At 39.2% G+C, this 23,261-nt stretch overlaps 1 protein-coding gene across 1 annotated transcript; it reads left to right on the plus strand.

Moving 5' to 3' along the window:
- The first annotated feature begins 10,360 nt into the window (after positions 1–10,360).
- LOC147628666 (histone H2A-IV-like) lies at positions 10,361–11,145 on the plus strand. Its single transcript, XM_086813080.1, has 3 exons — positions 10,361–10,516; positions 10,734–10,982; positions 11,128–11,145. Exons 1-3 carry the CDS (start codon positions 10,361–10,363, stop codon positions 11,143–11,145), a joined length of 423 nt encoding a protein of 140 aa, XP_086669206.1.
- Positions 11,146–23,261: the final 12,116 nt, after the last annotated feature.

Genomic DNA, 23,261 nt, shown 5'->3' on the forward strand with positions numbered 1-23,261 from the left:
ATTTATCGAGAGTTAGCTAGGTGTAGCTAGTGTCAGCATAGTGGTTTTAAGGTCAGATCCTAGCTTGGTTTGAATGTCTAGTGGGTTTATAAGTGTCAATTGACCCAAAGGAGCAAAGAAAATTTGAATCAGCTAGGTCAGGTTAGTAAGCCTTAAAGAGGACAATCATTCAGAGGCAGTTGTGGGTCAGCAGAGAGCCAAGTGTGTGGTATGCTTGCAAGGTGAGAGGAGTCTGAGGGCATTTGTGAGTGAGAGGATATTTGGAGAAGATTATGTGTCAAATATAGGTTCTGAGTTAGTCAGGTGTGAGGAAGAATTTGGACAGGTTCAGTTAGAGACGGAGCATAAGAGAGTCGATAGAGGGTCCAAGAAGATCCTAGGGTTGAGAATATAGGGTCAGCTGATCCTAGAGGATCCTAGAGGATCCTAGAGGATTCATTTTGGACTGGGGTGAGCCATCAAAATTTGGAAGCAAAAGAAAATTCATATCTAATTTATCTCAGTTGGAGATGATTTTAGTCAACAGGTTGTCAGCTGTGGTCAAGATGTAGAGATCGTTGTCTCGTTGAAGTGTAGCTCGTAGATAAGAAGCAATGTTATGAGTATCTGACGATGCTTTCATGTGTATTTTCACACCCATCTGTAGTAAATCTGATAATACTACTCTAGAATGTGACAAAGAATAGTGCAAATCTGGTTCTCGAAGATGTCTCCAGAAGAACCGAAAACTGCACAAACGGCCCCCAAAACCTGCCAGGATCAAAAATGTGACCAAAAAACTACAATACAAAGTATTACACACTTCAAGGTTATCTTTCTTTTCCGAGAAGACAAGTGACTCAGGGGGTGAAGGGTAGGCAACAACCAACAACCAACAAGGGCAAGAAGGGCTCCTTGATCAAGAAGACAAGTCACTCAGGGGGTGAAGGGTAGGCAACAGCCAACAAGGATGAGAAGCTTATACTCTAATACAAAATGTTGAAAATAGGGTTATAGGAATACACACAAACACATTGGAGAAGCTCAAGGGAGTACACAATGAGATGATAGATAGATAACAAATGTTTGATGTACAAAGATGATAAGTATACCCCAAGATGGGTGTATACTAGCATGGGGAAAAAACCTCCTAAAAAAGAGAAAAAGTGCCCCAGCTCGTCCTAGTGCACACATCACTACCAAATATGGCTACAACCACTAGGCTAGAGCCTAGAGGGCTTTTATTATACTTTTGGTAGTTGAAATTTTAAAAATTAGTTATAATCTCTATAATTTGTTTGTACTAAATCTTAGTTACCTTGAAGCATTACCTTAATTTTAATTGGTTGGAAAAATAGTTGAAAAGATATCAAACTACCCATTTGGGAAATGTTGAAGGAGTTGAAGAGATGTATATTAGAAATTAACTAGTATACGATGTATGAAGGGAATTTAGGAAACATAAGGAGTTAAGAAGGAGCTCTATGGTGTATTTACAATTAAACAATATGTACAAAGGGAATTTAGGAAACATAAGGAGTTGAGAGAATAAGCTCTATGGTGTATTTGAAATTAACCAATATATGACATGAAAACTAAGGGAATTTACAAATCTCAAGTAGCATTTAAAAAAAACTCGTTAATAAAGGTTATGGATGATGACTCTCCCTCTCCATCACCTTGCGTACATTTAGTTTTTACTGAGAGCTCGAGAAGTCTGTGTGATATTATGTGTTAAGGCCTTAAGAATGTAAGGGTGCAAAGACTACACGTGTAGTGTTCACAAAAAAATGAGGTTTACTGTGAGGTGAATGAAAGCTTTTGGGAATCAACCTTCAAAAATAAAAACAAAAGGTTATTATGAATTGCATATTTTAGTAATATACATTTTTTTGACCGACAAAGAAGAAAATATACATTTTCTCAATCTACATTGGAAGGGTGTAGAATATTTTTAAATTTATATGTAATATTATAATTTTTATTAAGTTATCATATATGTATACATACATGTGTGTGTGTGTGTGTGTATGTATGTATGTACACACACACACACATATATATATATACGTGTGTGTGTGTGACCCAAAGACTTAACTCTAAGGATAGGTTTTACTAATGAGATGGTAAGAGATAATTTAATGTGATATAAACTTATTATTATGATATGAAAATCTTTCACTTTCCCTCCTCTTTCTTCTTTTACTTTAACTTATAGCTTTGTGTTCCTAGTACCACGATCCCACCACCTTGAAATCACCCCTTATATATATATATATATATATATATATATATATATATATATATATATATATATATATATATATATATATATATATATATATATACATTTATGTATGTATGTATGTATGTATGTATGTATACATGCACATATTCTCTTTGATCCTCTACTATTGTTCTTGTTCCACTTGTGAAAGAAATGTATAGTTGATCCTATGATGTTGTCTCTATGCCAATTGTGAAAGAAATGTGAAATATGACATAGCCATTGGAGCAGAAGAAAAGTAAGCAATACACTATAACACGTTGTGGACGTAGTAGCGTTTTGCAAGTGGGAATGTCAAGACTCATTAACACTACTCAATAGCAAAATTACACTGCTCCACAACATTATTTTCACTGTTGAGCAACATTTCTTGCTATTGATTAGCATTTTTTGCTGTTGAGACACTACAAGGAAAAGCGATCGTAGGCGCGTTTATAGATGTGTTTTGACAACGTGGTTTAAAATGTTACGGGCGCGTTTATAAGAGCGACTAAAAGCGCATCTACTAACAGGCGTCTATAAGTGTGTCTACTAATAGACATCTATAAGCGTGTCTATATGCGCGTCTATATGCGCGTCTATATGCGTGTCTATATGCGCGTCTATATGCGCGTCTATAGGCACGTCTATATCATAGATGCGCTTATAGAAGTGCCTATAGACGTGCCTATAGACGTGTATATAGACACACCTATAGATGCACCTATAGACATGATATAGACACGTATATAGATGCACCTATAGTAGATGCACCTATAGTAGATGCACCTATAGACGTGCATATAGACGCATCCATAGAAGCGCTCTGGAATTAAAGTTTTCTCCCAAAGAGCTGCCTGTGCAGATGTATAGCTGCATTTTATGCACATGCAGCTGAATTTTATACACAGGCAACTCTCTGATTTAAGGTACAAAAATAAACCTATAAAACAAACCTACAAAATAAGTTCCCAGCACCCAAGGCTGCAATAATAATAGAGGAAAGATAGAAAAGCACTTACCTCTTTTTCGTTATGTTGAAAGAGAGGATTAGAGGACCTACAAAACCAACAAAAGGGTGAGAAAAGGATTAGTAATGCATACATACAAAAGCTTATGCAAGCTATGCTAAAGCTTTGCAACTATGCAAGCCTTATGCAAACTATGCCGCTATGCAAGCCTTATGCAAGCTATGCTAAAGCTTATGCATAAAGCTTTAAACATAATGCTTTATGCATGAGGCCTTATACATAAAGCTTATGCATAAGGCTTATGCATACAGCATGCATGAGGCCTTATGCATAACGCTATGCATGAGGCCTTATGTATAAAGCTATGCATAAGGCTTATGCATATAAAGCACTATGCAAGCCACACTAGCCTAAACTAAACCGTACCCCGGCACTATGCATTAAGCATGCATGCATAAAGCTTAATGCATGCATAGAGGTCTATGCATAGATCTCTATGCATTATGAATGCATGTATAGAGTTAATTTATGCATTAAGCTCTATAAATAGAGCTTAATGCATAGATTAAGCTCTATGATTAGAGCTCTATTCATAGATTAAGCTCTATGCATATAGAGGACCTACAAAACAAAACCCCTCTTTTTGGTAGATAAAAATAGAGGAAAGAGAGGATAAAAAGATAGGAAAGAGAGGAAAGATAGGAAAGATAGGAAAGCACTTACCTCTTTTTGATGATGTTGAAAGAGAAGATTAGAAGACCTACAAAAACCAATAAAAGGGTGAGGAAAGGATTAGTAATGCATACATACAAAAGCCCTAAGAACCTAATGCATACATACAAAATCAAAAAGATTAAGCTCTATGCACAGAGCTTAATGCATGCATAGAGCTCTATGCATAGATACAAAAGCTTATGCAAGCTATGCCGCTATGTAAGCCTTATGCAAACTATGCTGCTATGCAAGCCTTATGCAAACTATACTAAAGCTTATGCATAAAGCATGCATGAGGCCTTATGCATAAAGCTTCAAGCATAATACTTTATGCATGAGGCCTTATGCATAATAAAGATGCATGAGGCCTTATGCGTAAAGTATGCATAAAGCTATGCATGAGGTCTTGTGCATAAAGCTATGCATGAGGCCTTATGCATAAAGCTTATGCACAAACCTACAAAACAAATCCCCAGCACCCAAGGGTGCAATAATAATAGAGGTAAGAGAGAAAAGCACTTTCCTCTTTTTCGTGATGTTGAAAGAGAGGATATGAAGACCTACAAAACCAACAAAAAGGTGAGGAAAGGATTAGTAATACATACATACAGAATTTTATGCAAGCTATGCTAAAGCTTATGCAAGCTCTACCGCTATGCAAGCCTTATGCAAACTATGCCGCTATGCAGGCCTTATGCAAGATATGCTAAAGCTTATGCATAAATCATGCATGAGGCCTTATGCATAAAGCTTTAAGAATAAAGCTATACATGAGGCCTTATGCATAAAGAATTATGCATATAAGGCTTATGCATAAGGCTTATATATAAAGTATGTATGAGGCCTTATGCATAAAGCCTATGCATAAAGCTATGCATGAAGCCTTATGCATAAAGCTATGCATGAGGCTTATGCATAAAGCACTATGCAAGCCACGCTAGCCTAAACTAAACCGTACCCTAGCACTATGCATAGAGCTTAATGCATGCATAGATTAAGCTCTGTGCATGCATAAGATTAAGATAGGAAAACACTTACCTCTTTTTGGTGATGTTGAAAGAGAAGATCAAAAGACCTACAAAACCAACAAAAGGGTGAGGAAAGAATTAGTAATGCATACATACAAAAGCCCTAAGAACCTAATGCATATATACAAAATCAAAAAGATTAAGCTCTATGCATAGAGCTTTATCTATGCATAGATCTCTATGCATTATGAATGCATGCATAGAGCTTAATCTATGCATTAAGCTCTACGAATAGAGCTTAATGCATAGATTAAGCTCTTCTCTATTCATAGATTAAGCTCTATGATTAGAGCTCTATTCATAGATTAAGCTCTATGCAAATCGGAACCTACAAAATAAAACCCCTCTTTTTGGTAGATAAAAATAGAGCAAAGAGAGGATAAAAAGATAGGAAAGATAGGAAAGCACTTACCTCTTTTTGGTGATGTTGAAAGAGAAGATTAGAAGACCTACAAAACCAAAAAAAAAAAAGGTGAGGAAAAGATTAGTAATGCATACATACAAAAGCCCTAAGAACCTAATGCATACATACAAAATCGAAAAGAGAAGAAAGAGAGAAAAGCATTTACCTCTTTTTGGTAAAGTTGATAGAGAGGATTATAAGACCTACAAAACAAAACAAATAGTTGAGAAAAGAATTAGTAATACAAAACCCTACAAGTGTGAATAGCATGGATACACAAGGAGGTTTAAGCCTTATGCATAAGGAGGTTTAAGTATAAGCCTCTTATGCATAAGAGGCCTCTTATGCATAAGAGGCCTCTTATGCATAAGCCTTTTATGCCTCTTATGCATAAGAGGTTTAAGTATAAGCCTCTTATGCATAAGAGGCCTCTTATGCATCAGCCTCTTAGGCTTATGCATAAGAAAGAGAGAGAGAGAGAGAGATAGAGAAGAGAATACCATTCAAAAAGTTTAAACATAAGAAGCTTATGCATGAGAGAAAGAGAAAGAGAGAGTGAAGATAAAAAACCCTAATTCTAAACATACTATTCAAAAACCATGAATATATGAAGAGGTGGGAGAGACAAGTGGGATAGAGATTACCTTGTGAGGAATCAGACTTGGGAGGAGACTTTGTGAGGAGAGGACAAAGGGTGAGGTGCAGCCATCATGAAGAAGAGGTACAACACAGGGACCAGCGGGAAGGGAAGCGAAAATAGTTGCGACGTCAACGCGGGCAAGATTATTCGAAATATTTTTTAACAGAGCGTCTATACTCATGTCTATGGGCGCGTCTATGCTTATAGATACGCATATAGCCACGTAAACCCTGGCAAATCGCAAATTCTCCCATGGTCCCTCTCTCATTTCCATCTCTCTCTAGTTTGTGCGTCTATATTGTGCATCTACGTTCTCATTCTCTTGTAGTGAGGGCAGCAGTAATAGTTGAAAGAAAACATTGGTATACTGGGAAAAAAATAATTACAGATAGAAAATGAATATGTTAACAAAAAAGAGGTGGTAACAAAAAAAAAACTAGAGTAGAAGACAAAGACAAAAAAGAGCTGGTTACAAAAAAAAAGTATGTATATTAATACAAAAGGGAAAAAAAAGGTAATAATGGTAGTGCAGTATTGACATTGCATTGTGTTTTTTCACTGCTTAGCAACAAAAGTACGCTACTAACTAGCAAAAAAGTGATGTGCAAAGTGCCAAAAACCAAAACTTGTGTGTAGGGTGGTGTTGCCAACCATCCTCTCCATCTTATCCACCAATCTTATCCACCAAGCGCCAAAAGCCAAAACTTGTGTAGAGGGTGTTTCCAACCATCCTCTCCATCTTCTCCACAAGCACTTCCAAGCATGATGCGTTTGAGCATTGAGTATCATGCACTGGAATATGTAGGCCCAACATACCATCAAGCCAATCTACTCCATTTTACGAGACTACTCCACATGGCCAATCTACTCCTTTGTATGGTACATGCCCATCACGCTATGGATGTGATGAGCCTACACTACAATTGATTAGGCCCACATCGACTAGACCCAACCCCATGCTCCATCATGTCCATCTTCACCACATTGACGTAGGGACTCTAGGGGGTTTAGTAGATGTAGTAGGTGGGGGATCAGGGTGCTTTTGCTTTGGGAGAAGCATAACTAAGTCTCCCACAACATCTCCCCAACACGAGAGGGGGGATTTATCATCCCACACTTATGAGCCATCCCCAAGGAGAGCGATACCACCACATGATCCACATGAGTTACCATATGGCATAGATGTGGACGGGTCACTTGTCATGGATAGTAGAGGGATTCGGGAGAGACATCCGCCGTTATTACATGCTTTGTAAATGTATACTTTACACTTCTCTTTAATTTAATCTATTTTAGTCTTTAACTTTACTCTTTGCTTTAATCTGATTTAATCTTTTATGCTGTTATTTTTTAGAGGGAGGTGATTAGGTGTTACCCAACAAAACAAGAATATGATTATGGGTATAGAGCCTCTCAAAAACAATTTTGAGCCTAGATGTGTGTGCGAGGCATTTTCTTGAACGAGTTCATTTTGGGAACTAAAGCTGACAAGGTGAGTAATGCATAAGCCCTTTTCTTATCTATATGTTCTTTTATATTATTTTATAGTTAAATCAATCTTGTGTGCATGTATGTAGGATGAAAAAAAAAGATAAATATCCAGACTATGCACAAGAGGAACGCAAAGCAAGTGACGATGAAGATGAGCCGGAGGATTCTAGTGAGGAGGATAATTAGTCATCCTTTTTACTTTATGCTTTATTTTGTAAATGGCTAGCCATATGGCTAAAGCCCATGTATATGAATATTTCAATTTACCAATGAATAAAAACCATTTTGTATTCACTTCTTTCTTTTATGCTTTTGAGTTTTACTATCTTACTATCTCTTTTATTGGATTGGTGCAAACTGTTTGGGGCAAACTGGGGAGTCCTGTGATGACTCCCTAGTCTGCCCCAGCTTTGTTTTTTTTTGGCACCTTGTCATTGCTATGAGCAACAATTAAAGCAATGAAATATCGCTACCCACCAACACTGAAAATTATACTGTCGCAGTGATATTTCATTGCCTGAGCAGTGAAATTACCCTTCTTGATAATGATATTTCGCTGATAAAATAATCGCTACTCATATTAGAGATCCCATTTTGTAGCAAAAATAGTAGTGGCCGTAGTAGCAAAATAGCCCCGCATTTTACTAGACTTGTAGTTATAAAAATGATGTTATTTTTTATGTTATACCCTCATTCAGTTTGTAGTGATCGGTTCCTTTGTAATGAAGAAATGATATTTTCCAACCATATCCAACCTTCCCTCTCGTACTCTCTCTTGTGCTCCCTTTTCCCCCTCATCATCTCAACTGAAAGAAAGATAAACCATGAGATCTCCCATCTCACCATAGCCATGTGGCACTAAGGGTTATGATTAGAGTTCAAATTTGAGTGTTGTGGACTAAGTTTTTCAAGCATTGTCTAATGAAAGCTTCTTTGTGGTTGGCTTTTCATCATTCTTTCAGTATTGATGAGCAAGCTATGTCATGCTCTAAGTAGCATATAAAATCACCACTACCATCCATCAATAAACACAAAAAAGATAGTTAGCCTCTTCTTTACATTCTCAACAATTGTTTTAGGGTCGTTTACATGTAGAAGCTCCCAACTCCACCAAAACTGCATCAAGCTTGCCCTTGATGTGTGGATGGTTAGCTTCTTCTATTGTTATAGATAACTCTCTTAAGCAGATAAGCAATCATGTAAGGCAAGCTCTACTAGTCGAATATGTCCTCAAGTTTTACAATTTACACCAAAACCTCATTAGGATTTTCCATGTTGTGCATAACACCACCACTCCTTGATTCTAAAAATTCCCAAAGGTGCTAAGTACCTCTAATTCAACCCATCATTTCATGAGCATTTCATCAAACTAGCCATTTAAGTTTCCTTTTAAGATTTTTTATTTCATGATATGAATGGTATTTTTTGTTTGGTTGTTTTTGTGCTTTGAATGTTCAATGTAGCATGTTAAAAGGTTTTTGAAGGTAGAGCTTTAGACGTGAAGGTTTTTTGTTTTTGTTTATATTATTATGAAAAGAGTTTTTAAAAATCCAAGGATTTTTGTTAAAATTATGGAAGCAGAAGTTTAGAGAGTTTTGGAATTTATTATAAAAATTATTTTTAGTGGACATTAAGCATCACATGGGTACAATAACATGCCTGCTGCTAAGTGTACCATCTACATGAAGGAAAAATATATACTCATTGTAACTGAAGGAGTGAGGACAAAAAGCAGGTGAATGAAGGTTAAGGTCTAATCTACCAGAGGTTACTTACACAGGAAAGCATATACTATCCTACGTGCAGACAACGAGGACTGCAAGCAAAGCTCCAGAGTCTGTCTATAAAAGGCACATTTACTAGAGAACTATAAGTATTGGCAAACTGTGTATTGGAATGTTGTTGGAGATTTCCATCGCTAGGATAATGAGAAGGATGAGAAGGAAAACAAAGAGCAAGAGTGAGAGGGCTGGGCGGGAATTCTGTGTGGGGCTGTTTAGAAGGTATCTCAAGTGAGGAAACTATGCAATGCGAATAGGAGTTGCTACCCCAATCTAAGGCTTGCTCTAGAGTATCTTACGACAAAGGTAAATTTTATAATAATATTAATAGCATTAATTTAATTAAAGGTGGCAAGAATATGGGTCCAAATTTTGTAGTAGTAAAACCTTAGGAGTAGGTTGAATAGAAATGAAAGCCTTAGTATTCAAGGCTTACGTGTGATATGAATTTTTTAAAAATAATAAAATTTTAAAGATGTGTCTAGATGCTTCTTCGTAATCACCTCAAGATAGTTTTATCAAGCAACCATTTAAGTTTCTTTTTTAGATTTCTTATTTCATGATATATGAATGGTATTTTTTGTTTGGTTGTGTTTTTGTGCTGTGAATGTTCAATGTAGCATGTTAAAAGGTTTTTTTAATGAAAGCATAGTTTTAGACATGAAGGTTTTTTTATTTTGTTTTTGGTTATTATGAAAAGTATTTTTTAAAATTTTGTTAAAATTCGTGTAGAGAGTTTTGGAATTTATTGTAAAAAGAATGTTTTTCGCAACATCGCATGGGTACAGGAACGTGCCTGCGAAGTGACCCGTCTACACGAAGGAAAAATGTATACTCATGGTAACTTAAGGAGTGAGGACAAGCCAAGCAGGTGAATGAAGGTTAAGGTCTAATCGATCTGAGGTTTCTTACTACGCAGGAAAACTATACACTACCATGATTAGCTCCCGCGTGCAGAGGGCAGCTACAAGAGAAGCTCCAGATCAGTCTGTCTATAAAAGGCAGGCGCGTTTGCTAGAGAACTGTGAGTATAGGCAAAGTACTGTGTGTTCGAGATAAATCTGCCATCGTTAGGATAATGAGAAGGATGAGGAAGAAAGCAAAGAGCAACAGTGAGAGAGCTGGGCTGGAATTCCCTGTGGGGCGGTTTAGAAGGTATCTCAAGCGAGGAAACTATGCGACGCGAATAGGAGTTGCTGCTGCGGTCTATCTTGCTGGAGTTCTAGAGTATCTCACGGCGGAGGTAATTAAATTAGGGTGACACGCAATAAGCATGATTAATAGCATTAAATTTAATCGAAGGTGGCAAGGCATGGAGGGCTAATTAACTCTGCGCCGATCTAATTCCTCATGTAGCTGCTCGACTGCATATTTCATGTGGTGAATCCGGCTAACTATGCTGCGTGGCGTGGCGTGGCGTGCGTGCTTCTGTCTGTGTGTCTCTCTCTGTCGTTTGCAAGGTTCTCGAGATTGCTGGCAACGCTGCACGTGAGAACAGCAAGCATAGGATCACTCCTCGCCACATACAGCTTGCCGTTAGGCACGATGTGGAGCTCAGCAAGCTCTTGGCATGTGTGACCATACCCTGCGGAGGAGTGCTGCCTAACATACACCCATCCCTCCTTCCCAAATCCAAAAAACCGGCCGCTTCTCCACCTTCACAGGGATCCTCCCCCCGGCCCTTGGAAACACCCATGCAGCAACGATGGGTAATCACCCCCCTCTTTAATTCCCTCCTCGCAATTAGGTCCAGCTAGTTTGCTTAATTACTGGACGCATCGATTGCTTTAGCGCATTATTATGTTGTTGGTTTAGCATTAATATGGTTTCATGATCTGCTTAATTTGCATGCAGGCTGCATTCTTAGTCTAACGCCGGAGGAGATGATGATGCCTGCGTCGTGGTTGGCTCACGGCGCGTTACGAGGCCCTGCTTCGCATAATTAGTATATCCTAAATAATATTTTGAACCTCATTTCAACTGATCACCTCTACAAATGCAACATGGGAGTTAGTGCCTTTGCCTAAGGAAAAGAAGGCAATTGGATGTAAGTGGGTGTATAAAGTCAAGCATAACGCTGATGGTTCACTGAGCAGGTATAAGGCAAGATTGGTCCAAAGGCTATGCGCAAACTTATGGCATTGAATATGAAGAGACATTCAGCCCGATTGCAAGAATGGCAACCGTGAGAGCTGTCATTATTGCTATGGCTACAACAAACGGTTCGTCTTTACATTAGATGGATGTAAAGAGTGCCTTCTTGCATGGTGATTTGCAAGAAGAAGTTTACATGATGTAGCCACCACGCTTTGAGAGTGATGCACACCCAGATTTTTTGTGTAAGTTATGCAAAGCCAGGCACTCAGAGCATGGTAAAAAAAGATCGGGGAGGATCTTGTTACTATTGGATTTCAGATATCCAATACAAATTTTTTCACTTTGTGTGAAAAAGATAGATAGAGGGATCATGCTATTAGTCATCTATGTGGATGACTTGACTATCACTGGTGATGATAGTGATGTTGACATGCATGATGTCAGGAGGCTTTTGAAGCAAAAGTTTGAGATGAAGGATTTGGGTGAGTTGTGGTATTTCTTGGGCATAGAGGTGATGAGATCACCTCATGGCATTTTCTTATTATTGCAGAGGCAATATGGCTTGGACATGGCTTGGACATGTTGTCCAAGTATGGTATGATAGGTTGTAAGCCTATTTTAATTCCACTGGAGCATAACACAAAGCTTTTCACCGATACAGGTGAGCTTTTGGAGGACCCCACTACATACAGGTGTATAGTGGGTAGCTTGATCTACATGACCATTACTAGGCTAGACCTGAGTTATGTTGTTGGACTTGTGAGTTGGTCTATGCATGCCCCTGGGAAGCCTAGTCTATGCATGCCCCTAGGAAGCCACACTTGGATGTGGCTAGATGGATTCTCAGGTACATAAAGTCCACAGTTGATTATGGACTTTTCTATATGAGGTTGGTATATAGATATAGTTACATGGGTACACTTGGATGTGGCTAGATGGATTCTCAGGTACATAAAGTCCACAGTTGATTATGGACTTTTCTATATGAGGTTGGTATATAGATATAGTTACATGGGTACATAGATGCTGATTGGGGTGTTAGTGTTACAGACATGAGATCTACCAGTGGTTTTATGTTCTCATTTGGGAGTGCTACTGTGAGTTGGAGAAGTAAGAAGTAGCCAACAATGGCCTTGTCAAGTACAGTAGGAGGGGTGCTGCTATGGCAGCTTGGTTTCAGAAGCTACTTGGTGATATGGGTGAGCCCGTGGATAGGGCAATTTTTATTTTTTGTGACAACATGAGTAGCATACAATTGGCCACTAACCCAGTATACCATGCTAGAACAAAGCACATTGAGGTGCACTATCACTTTGTGAGGGAGAAGGTTCTAGCAGGTGATGTAGATCTAGTATATGTCAGCATAGAGGATCAGGTGGCTAACATCTTCACGAAAGCATTGGGCACAGAGAAGCTCCGCAGGATTAGAAGCTTACTTGGAGTGCAATGTGTGGAGTTGAGCTCGAGGGGGGGTGTTGAGATATCAAGCTCAACTAGTGCTACAGTGGACATTGATGACCCGCCTGGGTAATAGCTTCCGCACTTATGTTACTAGCATGGTTGGTGAGATTATGGTCAATATGCCGCCAGTGAATGACACGCTATGTGACAGCTACTTTGGAGTACTAGAGTTATGGCATAGTTATAGGTGCCAGCTCATATAGTTGGGTTCACACTATAGACTGACCACTTTGTATGTTATAGGAGAGTACTTTCCCTTTATGTATGCACTCTTATCTTTTAGTTATGTGGTTGTAGAGAAGAGAAGAAGATAGAAGAAAATTCAGCCATACATCTCTCCTTGCCTCTTGCACTCTCTTGTGTGTGTGTTTTGTTTGCAAGGAACTCAAGCTCTCTCTCTCTCCCCCACATTCTCTTTAAGGACTTCCCAGGGAGTTTGAAGGAAATAGGTGTCAGTTTCTTATTAGGAAGGTAGGAAAAGTAGTGTGTTTGTTTTTGGGATGAAAGGGTTTTTTTTTTTGTGGAGGGGCATGCAGAAGGCGAGAGATAAAGAAAAGAGAAGAACAAGGGTAAACCCATTAAGGAGAGTAAGTGGTGTGAGTAGGAGAAGGCAAGACCAAACCAGAGGGAGTGCATGTAAGTCAAAGGATTAGTTGAAGGTTGCTCAAACAAGTCCTAGGATCTCTGATTGCATCTCTATTGGAACTTGGTGCTACCCAGAATTTTGCTCAACTGTAGATTTGTGCTTGAAGAAGCAGATCTATAGAGGTGGCTACAGAATTCATCACAGAGGTTTGAAGTTGTGGATGATCCCTCACTTTTTATGTTTTGATTCTCTTGTTGGACCCCAAGGTCTCAGGGTTGTTGAGGCTGGTTCGGTTTTATCTATATACAGAAGATAGAGTGCTTGGTTTTGAATCTGTTGTATAAGCGAATGATAGAGTTTTTTGATATGATGTTTTAGTTGGGATGGATAGGTTGTTTTGATATGATGTTTTAGTTGGGATGGATAGGTTGTTTTGATTGAAATTGTTGAGAAAAGTCAATTGTGAGTGCATTAGAGGTTTGTACAAGTTAGTCAAACAATTTTGTGGGTTGAAGGATATCCAACAGATTCAACTAGGGGTCAACTGGACGTCAAATTAGGGGTTGTAAGGGCTGAACCATTGTGGGGTCTAAAGTTTTTGAGGGTTTGTAAATGTTAGAGGACACAAGAGTGGAAAGGCCTAAGTCAGAGCTCAGTTAGAACTAGATCAGACAGGAGTCAACTCAGTCAGAACTAGATCAGACAGGAGTCAGCTATACAGTAAGTAGAAAGGTATTTCAGTAGGGTTTTGGAGCAGGAGATTTGAGGATTATTGGATCTGGAGGAAAACCTGGGAGTCAAGAGGACAAGAAGTTGCTCAAAGTCTGATAGAGTCGCCCAAAATCACTCAGGGGTTAGGAGTCCATTGAAGTCAGTTTAGGTCAGAACATCAAGGTTGTTGAGAGTCAAATCTGAAGAACATCAGTTTAGGATTGAAGATCAGGGTTGAGAGTCAAATCTGACCTAGGAGGATATTTTGGTGGGTTAGCTATTTTAGATTAAGGTTAAGTACTGGACTGTATTAGTAGAGGTTCACAGGATAGCTGTAGGGCTACTATGTGTCATGAGCTAGATGTTTTTAGTGATTTAGATGCTATAGAGGTAGATTCTATTTGCTCTTCCCATCATTAATCAATGGCAACTATAACCCCTTGGAGAGGGGGGGCACCATAGACCTGACTGGATAATCTTTCTAGTTGTGATGTGCCTTGCTGAGTGTCCACCACCACTTGGTCGTGAGTGGGCATATTTTCCCATTTCCCCCTCTCTTGGTGGTGTGACTTCGATTCCTCCTCTCTTTTCCCCCTTTTTTTTCTCTCATGGCCACCCCACCACATTGGCTCTCCCCTCCGTTCTTCCCTCATAGATATACATCCCCTGGTCTCTTTTTCTTTTTTCTAGTTTTTTCCCTCTTCTTCTTCTTTTCTCCCTTTTTATTTATTAAAGAAAATGACCCCATCTCTTTTTATCCTTCTCCCTTCAAAAAAAACCCCCCATTTTATCTCTTTTCATCCTTCTCCTTTTAAAAAAATTTTAAAAAGCCCCCCTCCCCTTATATCCTTCTCCTTCTTTTTAAATTAAAAAAGACCCCTTCCTGTTATCTCTTTTTTATCCTTCTCTTTAATTATTTAAAGAAAAAAAAGACAAAAAAAGGCCCATCTTACCAACACCTCCAAATCACTCTCCTGTGGGTAGCTGCTGCTGGCCGATCCATCGCCTATTGGTTGCTTGCTTATACCCGACGCTCTCCAAGTTGCTCGACCTTAGTGGCCGTCATCACATCGGTGCTCTCCAAGCTCCCTGTCCTCACCAGCCACCGCCAGTGCCCGTCAAGCCTCTCCACCAACCAAAGAAAAAAAACTTGAATGTTTTTCCACCTGCTCTCATCCTCCTCATCGACACCCCTCCCCTAGTCTCCACTGCCCTAGTATCCCATCCTCTCCACCTCCATCTGATAAGAACCCCCATCCCCATTCCTCATATTTTTGCAGGTGCCCTCTCGGTTACTCAAGAGCGATCATTTTCACCAACTGCCTTTTGGTTTTTTTGTTTACGCCTGGGTTATTCGCCGAATGCTTTTTCCATCAAGAGATAGTGCCAGAAGACTTGTGGTGTTTTTATGATTGGGTTATCTTGCCGGATGCTTTGCTTGGGAGGTAGGATCAAAGGAATTATCTCAGTATGAGTTCATTCCTCGGAGTTGTCTATTGGATGCTTTGAGCCCAGGGGATAAGCTCGCCAAAGAAGTAGGTATATCTTCTTCTCTCATCATTCATTGAGACAATTGGCTAGCCATGTTTTCCACACTCCATTGTCATCTCCACCATCTCTTTGTCCTTGTCTCCATGCCATCTTCCTAAGCTCTCTGACCTCACCAGTTGCCGCCATCATCATCAGTGCTCCATGACCTCACTAGCCCCACCGGGCCAATGCTCTCTCTCAGCTCCCCATTGGCCGTTGTCGTCAACCATCGTCGTGCTGCTCGATGCTCTTTGAGTTCTGTGGCCTCACCGACTAGGGTCTCATTGCCAGTGCTCTTTGAGCTCCCCGACCTCATCGGCCCTGCCGTCATCGTCGGTGCTCTCCGAGCTCTTCAACCTCACTGAGCTACCATATCACCATCGTCGGTGCTCTCATAGCTCTCCAACCTCACCAGTGCCGTCATCGTCTCATTGCTCTTTAAGCTCCCTGACCTCATCGGCCACCACCATCATCGTCGATGCTCTCCGAATCGCCTAACCACCTCACCGATTGATGCACTCCAAGCTCCCCAACTTCTTTGACCGCTAAGTCCACCGATGGCTATGTGTGCATGGCCATCTTGGGCTGTAGGCTACTCATGGCCTCCCTTTCCCAAGGGAGAAAAGATCTCTCTTGAGCGTTATGTTCCCCTCCCTTTCCTAAGGCAAGGGAGATCTTGCTCAGCATTGTCTCTCTTACCCAATAAACTCTAGATCTGGAGATCTAGCTTGTAATCAATATCATGATAATATGGATATCGAGATAGCCACCTTGGAGTGATTGTAACTGATTCTAGCACTTTGAGAGTGCATTCTAAAGGGGATTCTTCTCACCCTAAGAGAAGGGAGTAGCATATTGTGTAGATTACGTCTCCTTTGCAAGAGAGAGGATTATATTATGTGTATTGGTGGATAAGCTTATAAAGAATTCATATGCTTCTAGCTCATATCTTGCATGTGATGTAGTTTCACACTATCACAAGGAGAAAGGAGAATGGAAGTCTTCTTTAGTAGGAGATTAAAGTCTAGAAGCTTTGTGAATTTGCATTCAAATTGTACTCAATAAAACAATCTTGAGATTGGTGGGATGAATGCAAAAACAATTTTGTATTCTTCATCATCATTACAAAGTAGGTGTGGGGATTTTTTTAAAGGTATACATTCTTTCCACAATAACTAGGAAATTAAGGCATGTGACTAAGTCCAAAGCCTTGGTGAATCCCTACCAGAAGCCTCCCTTAATTAATTGTTTGATTGACCTGTCTTTTGCGCTAGATGATTGGATATTTGACTTATTTTTTGGAATTGGTATACACTTATTCTTGCTTTAAAAAAATATATTTAAATATATAATTTCTTATTATTGATTGTGCGTTAGTTCCTATATTCATTTTTTTTTAAAGTGCAAGTACAACTATGACATGTGCAGTTAAGAGAAAGAGAAAGTGCATTCAAAAGGGCAACAAAAGGGCCCTGTAAGGATCCCTAATCTTAAGGAATTAAGGCTAATTTTATTGAGGCTTAAGAAGACAAAGCTCATAACGATGCCTACTTCTGGGCCTAAAAGTAGGGGATCTCTCTAGTTTTTGAACTAGGATTCTCTTTCTAGCTATTAAAACCCCTACTAGGATCACTAATATCTACGCTTTCAATCTTATTTACTCCACTTTAATAGTCGTACTTGAAATTCCCCCCACATTCCATTTCTTTCAATCATTACTATTATTCATCACATTTCCTACCAACCTCTACAATAAGATTCTCTCTCTCTCTCTCTCTCTCTCTCTCTCTCTCTCTCTCTCTCTCTCTCTCTCTCTCTCTCTCCCTTTTTCCTAAGCTCTCTTCTCATATTGCGAATACAATAGGTCTATCTCCCTCTCTCTCTTTCTCTTTCTCTTTCTCTATCTCTCTCCCTCTTCCCCAAGCTCCCATTGTGATACAATAGGATAGCCCTATTGTGAATATAATAGGACAACCCTGAGTCACTTCAGAATAGTCTCTTCCATTTTTCGAACGGCAAAAATTTTAGATTCAACAAGAGTGCGGAAGGTGGACTTGCATATTTACATATTGAATGAATATACACCAATCAAGAAAGAATGTCTGAATGCACAGGAGAAGCATGTAAGAAGACAATAGGGTCGGACTAATGTGGATCTTTGGGTTGATAGATATTTATATCCTAATGATTCTTCTTCGCATTGTCCTCCACCCTTCACTTCTTCTTGGGTACTACAGAAGGTTAAGCATGAGTGATGCATGCAAAGTCCAATTCCTCCACTCACAAACACAAATCTTACAAAGCACTTTGAGTAGTTCGCAACATGCACTACTCAATGCACAAGATAATATTATAGTGCTAGATAAAAGAGACAAAGAGAAAGATGCTTGCGTTATGAAGCCACAAGATACAATCTCTTACATGAAGAGAACCCTCGCGTGGAAGCAAAAAAGTGAAAGAGGACAATTAATAACATTCAAAAACTCATAGTTGGTGGTGGTGCTCACAACAAGCGAAGAGTCCATGTAGCAAGGATTGTTTTTTGTTCTTTGGCTATTATTGTTTACAAGTGATTTTAATTAAGATATTTTTGGTTGTTATATAAGCAATAGATTCAAGTGTTTTTGGTCATCTTTATTGGTTTGTGATAGGAAATTTTTGAAAGAAGCATGTGGTAATAATGGTCCTCAAGATTTTGGAGAAATATTACGTAGTTGTGTGAGGAGGCGTGACATTCCTTCCATCATTTTGAGACCCATGCAACAAGAAGATACGTTAGGTACTCGTCGCAAATGAGATAATGGATGACATTACCAATCATCTAAGCATTGAGCAGGTTTAGAATGCATGCGATGAGGTGGGCATTAGCACAAAAGGATATCAAGCCCTCCATCAATTGCTAAAAGATACACTCAACAAACAAGGCATCACAAGGAATATTTTTCATGTCCCCAAAAAGATAAGATTAGCAAAGAGGACATGCAACGATGAAATGCAATGCAAAATTGGAGAATACTATTGCATCAATGATACATTAACCATTGGAGATTGGGGAAAAAAGCGAGGCACAAATGGTAAGATCATGTATCCCTACAATGAGTTCAACAATATATTTGTTGGTCTACATCGTCTTTAGAGAGCTATGATCTTATTCTATGGACTGCCTAAACAATGTAAGTATCGTTTTATACTCCTTGCGAGCTAACAGAAAAAAATTTTAAGTACTAAAAGTTATCTACTTTTATTTGTCATGCAAGGTGACAAGGTAAGTTTTGTGTTGAAAGTGGATGAGTGTCAGATTGTGAAAGGTAACAGGTTAGAACGAATGAATATCACACTTATGAATGAGACAATGGCATATGCAAAGAGTGAGATCAACATGATTGAGGAGACTGAGCTACCTTTGGAAGGCTCTAATGAAAACCCAGACAATCAGATGAGCAATAGAAAGAGGGTTTGCAAGTCAAGTTTTCCCTCTTTTAGTATCCAATTTGAGAGAGAGATATGGTGGCTTGGGGCGTTTGAAGTACCGAAGGAGACACATAAAGTGCTGGCTTAGATATTTGATAGGATACCATGGATTACCAATGTCATTAAAGCACAGATTCAGGGTAAAAAATTAAAAGTGGAGGGTAAGGGCACTTATACAGTAGACTGGCATTTAGGAGGTGACTTGAAGGTGTCCACAAGGTGCTAACACCCCAAATCCTTGTCCATGGTCATAAGAATGGTGAGAGAAAAGAAACAAAAGAAGGCAAGAAGGAAGAGGAAGCTAGAGAATCAGGATGATGAGAATGACAAAGTGGATTATGATGCTAGTAATTGGGTTGGTGTGGTGTCTTGTCTGCTAACATGCTAGCTGAGCCAAACATGCATTTGATAGACCTCGAATGGAATGATTATACATTTACTATGCAAGGAAAGGAAAGACAACATGAAGCTCTTCAAAAAGTAGAGGAGCTACTCAATTCAATTGGGTGCCATGGTAGCAATGTGCAGATTACTATTAACAAGAAGACCTCTGGCACATAAATCATGAAGTGGCCCAGCAGGTGTCTATGAGTGGATATAAGGCAAGACATTTTCTAGAGAGGCCATAAAAAGTAACGAACTCAAAGTCTTGGGACGTGTGGAAGGATTTGTGTAAATGTACAACATTTGACTGCACCAATCCAAGCCTTGTAGTTCTACATGAGAAGGTTTGGTCAGACTTCAATAAGATGGTTAAATTAATGACCAAAAGTAGGACGACTGTAGAGGAGCGCTAAAAATTTCAAGAAGACTTTCAAAATTTTACAAAAGCCATGGTCGATACATGGGGTGATACCAACATTACGCATTACATGGTAAACATGTAGAGTTTCTTTCTACTCATCAATTTGAAATGATTATGATTAATAGCTTCTAAATTGGTCTTGTTTTCTTATGCAGCACATTTTGTATACTTATGGTGCATACTTCATGAATGAATATAGTTCTCTTGGCATGTGGAGCACCTAGGAAAGGAAAATCTCACTACCAAGCTAGAGGAGTATATTTCAAAAACACCTGACATGGAGGAGGAAAGACTCGTACAAATTAGCTCAAATAAATGCTCAAATATTGGTTTTATAGATATACTTTTGGGTGAAAACTATCAATGGAAAAGACCCATACAAGTGATTTATCAAAGGTAGTAGCACGAAATCAAGCCAAAATGAGGAGATCACTAAAGTGGAAAGCTGGCCCAAGACCATGTCATACAGCATGGAGATCATCAAGAAGACGAGAACAAAGAATTTGGATTTAGTGTAACGAAATTTTGTATACGAAATTTATAACATTTTAGAGAGTGTTGTAAACATTTTTTCTTAATACACACTTGTAATTAAAACTTAATAGCATCATTTCATTACATAAAAGATATAACAAAATATTTACAATAAGATAATTAATTGCTCTCGAGTCTCTTCTCTACTTGCTCTTCCTCTACACTAGGCATTTTTCTTCTATAGCGCAAAAACTTCTTGGCAACTATAACCCTTGAGTGCATTTACATCTTCTAGTCCGGCACCTAGAGCATAGCTAGCATAACCGAGGAAGTATTCAGTTCTAGAATGCCAAAATCATGTATCGTATCCAAAGATACGAATAGCAACACACTTCTCTATAAGCATGACCTTATGTGTATTGTAAGGGATAAAAGAATAGCCCGTATATCTAGATAGTGCCTTGAGTGTGAGAAGTGGAATTTCAGCATCACTAGAATATTTGCTATGGTAGACAATAAATACTTCTTTGTCAATAGATGGGATGTAGTGTGCAAGAGCAACATCTTGGCCAACTCTTGCATGGGCAACACCTCCACGTCCAAGGAAACCATCAGCATCATCAAGCTCAATCTACATTAAACAAAGAACTTGGCTTTCACATAAATTCAGTCAATACCATAAACTCACTCAAGAACAAATAAATTACCTTCTAGTTCTCATCCTCTTCCAACTTGGATGCATCCCAAAGGAGGCTAATGGATCCTTCTTCATTTCTTTGATCAAGGTCGGGACTCTCTTCCCATTTCAGTAATTCCCAACTCCTCTTGAAGACTTTGAAATTCTAGCTCTGTGGGGAGAGAAGATTTAGTCTCCTTGGCTTTGTCAAAGGATAATGACATGGCTCTAGGGGCTTCAATGAAGTTCTCTGTCACCTCCGTGTCCAACTTTAGAATCTCCTCTTTATGTTCATTCTCCACATCGAGTATACCTCTAGGAGCTTCACAACCATCTGCTATAATTTGCGAGGTAATTATCCTCTCTTAAATTAGAAAGCTTTTGTATGTGGGAGAGAATGGTAAAATTCTTGCCATTTATAAGAAAGGAGGGTAGCTACCCAAGGATGACAAAGTTTGATTTTAATTGCTCTCCATGCACAAATGATCCCTCATCAATAATAGTGGATGCCTTAAACTCTGCCACATCAAACCTTGTGCTTAGAAGGCACTCCTCATCACCAGAAACGAGGTCCATAACCTCACCTTCAAATTCAATCTTTGTGACAAATGAAGCTTGTGAAACCTTTTGACCCTTCTGAACTTCCAGTTCATCCTTTGGGTAGTCCTCTTTGTCTACATGAAGAAATAGATAAGCAACAAATCCAAAGTAGGACTTAAGAACCTTGAACTTTTTCTTGTGTGTTGCAGAGGCGAGTTGTCAAGACAAGTCTTTATCCTCTTATCTTCTGAATAGGCATCCTAGCTTCCTGACATGCTCTTCTTTTTTAGATGAGGATAGGGCAAAGCTAGACATGTGAACATATTGTGATGATCCCTCATTTATAATTTATGTACTAACTAATTTACTATATGCCTCCCACTTTTCCCCTAACATAGAGCTTGCCATGTCTTAACAATATGTTCTAAACTAAAGGGCACATTGAATATGGGCTCAACATCTGGAAGACTTTCCTCATGCCCAGCTCTCCTTAACAAATCGAATAGGTTTTCATTGGCACTAGGCTCATCTGTTACCTCTTCAAGTGTCTCTATATCTTCCATAGGATCATAATAGTGAACCACCTACTCCATGCTTGAATTGCTGGCCACGGTGCAAGGACGAAGAACCAACCAAAACCAAAATTGTTAATCGTGCGATGAATTGAATTCCCATGACACGAGTGAAGGGAGACCGAAAGCAATATACAGCGTGAGGAAGGGGGACCGAAAGAAAAAAAATAAAATTTAAACAAGGCACAACTATATATAGACATTATTAGGGATGACATCATCCATGTACGACGGACATGAAGGGCTAATGTCACTGAAGTGTGCTGATGTGCCACGTGTAGGGCTAAAATCATCGTCAATTTGCTACCATCATGTGTAGGGCTAACATCATTATCGATTTGCCATGTGTAGGACTGACATCATCGCACTGAAGAGCCATGTGTAGGGCTTACATCATCCTTGCAAAATGATGACATCAACTCTATAAAAAGGAGAAAATATTTTATTTTTTTGTCGGGTTCCGTTGACGGGTTGAGAACTATTTTGCTTATTTTTGAATTTTTCTTTTCTCTCTATGGACGGTTCTCGCCATCGGCCCATTCCTTCGATGGCATGATTATGAGGATCGTCTCAACAAGATTTGATCTATTGCTTTATGGACAGAAGGTGTCTTCTCGTCCTTGCCCGATTCCGTTTGACGGTGCAAATCTAGGTCTTCGAATAGGGTTGGATTTTCTTCATCGCTCCGTGGATAGTGCGAGAATTTCTTTTATCGCTCTGGCTTCTTCTCCTCACTTGATTCCGTCGATGGCGTGATCCCAGATCTCCAAGTTAGGTTTTATTTGATTTATCTCTCCATGGACAACAAGCCTCTTTTTGTCGACGGCGTGATTGAGATCATCATTCTGATTTGTTTGCTCAACGTTCATGGCAAGTATGGCTCGTACAAAGCAAACTGTGAGGATGGTGTACCCTGATCCCTCCCTTCCAAAACAGCAAGATTCAGAGCCAAAACCTCAAACTGAAGCTGAGGCAACAACATCTAAGCAATTATTAGAGAGGAAACGAGTAAAGGGGAGAACTAATATATCTAAGAGACAAGAACTTTCCTTCAGAAACAAAATA

Source organism: Cibotium barometz, chromosome 19, assembly GCF_041138505.1.
Source record: "Cibotium barometz isolate CiBa-2024 chromosome 19, ASM4113850v1, whole genome shotgun sequence".
Classification (NCBI taxonomy): domain Eukaryota; kingdom Viridiplantae; phylum Streptophyta; class Polypodiopsida; order Cyatheales; family Cibotiaceae; genus Cibotium; species Cibotium barometz.

Bases quoted from the DNA above. Each gene is read 5' to 3' on its own strand.
- LOC147628666 (XM_086813080.1), top strand. From the start codon at position 10,361: ATGAGGAAGAAAGCAAAGAGCAACAGTGAGAGAGCTGGGCTGGAATTC. The intron at 10,517-10,733 runs GTAATTAAATTA...GTCGTTTGCAAG, and splicing joins TAGAGTATCTCACGGCGGAG to GTTCTCGAGATTGCTGGCAA.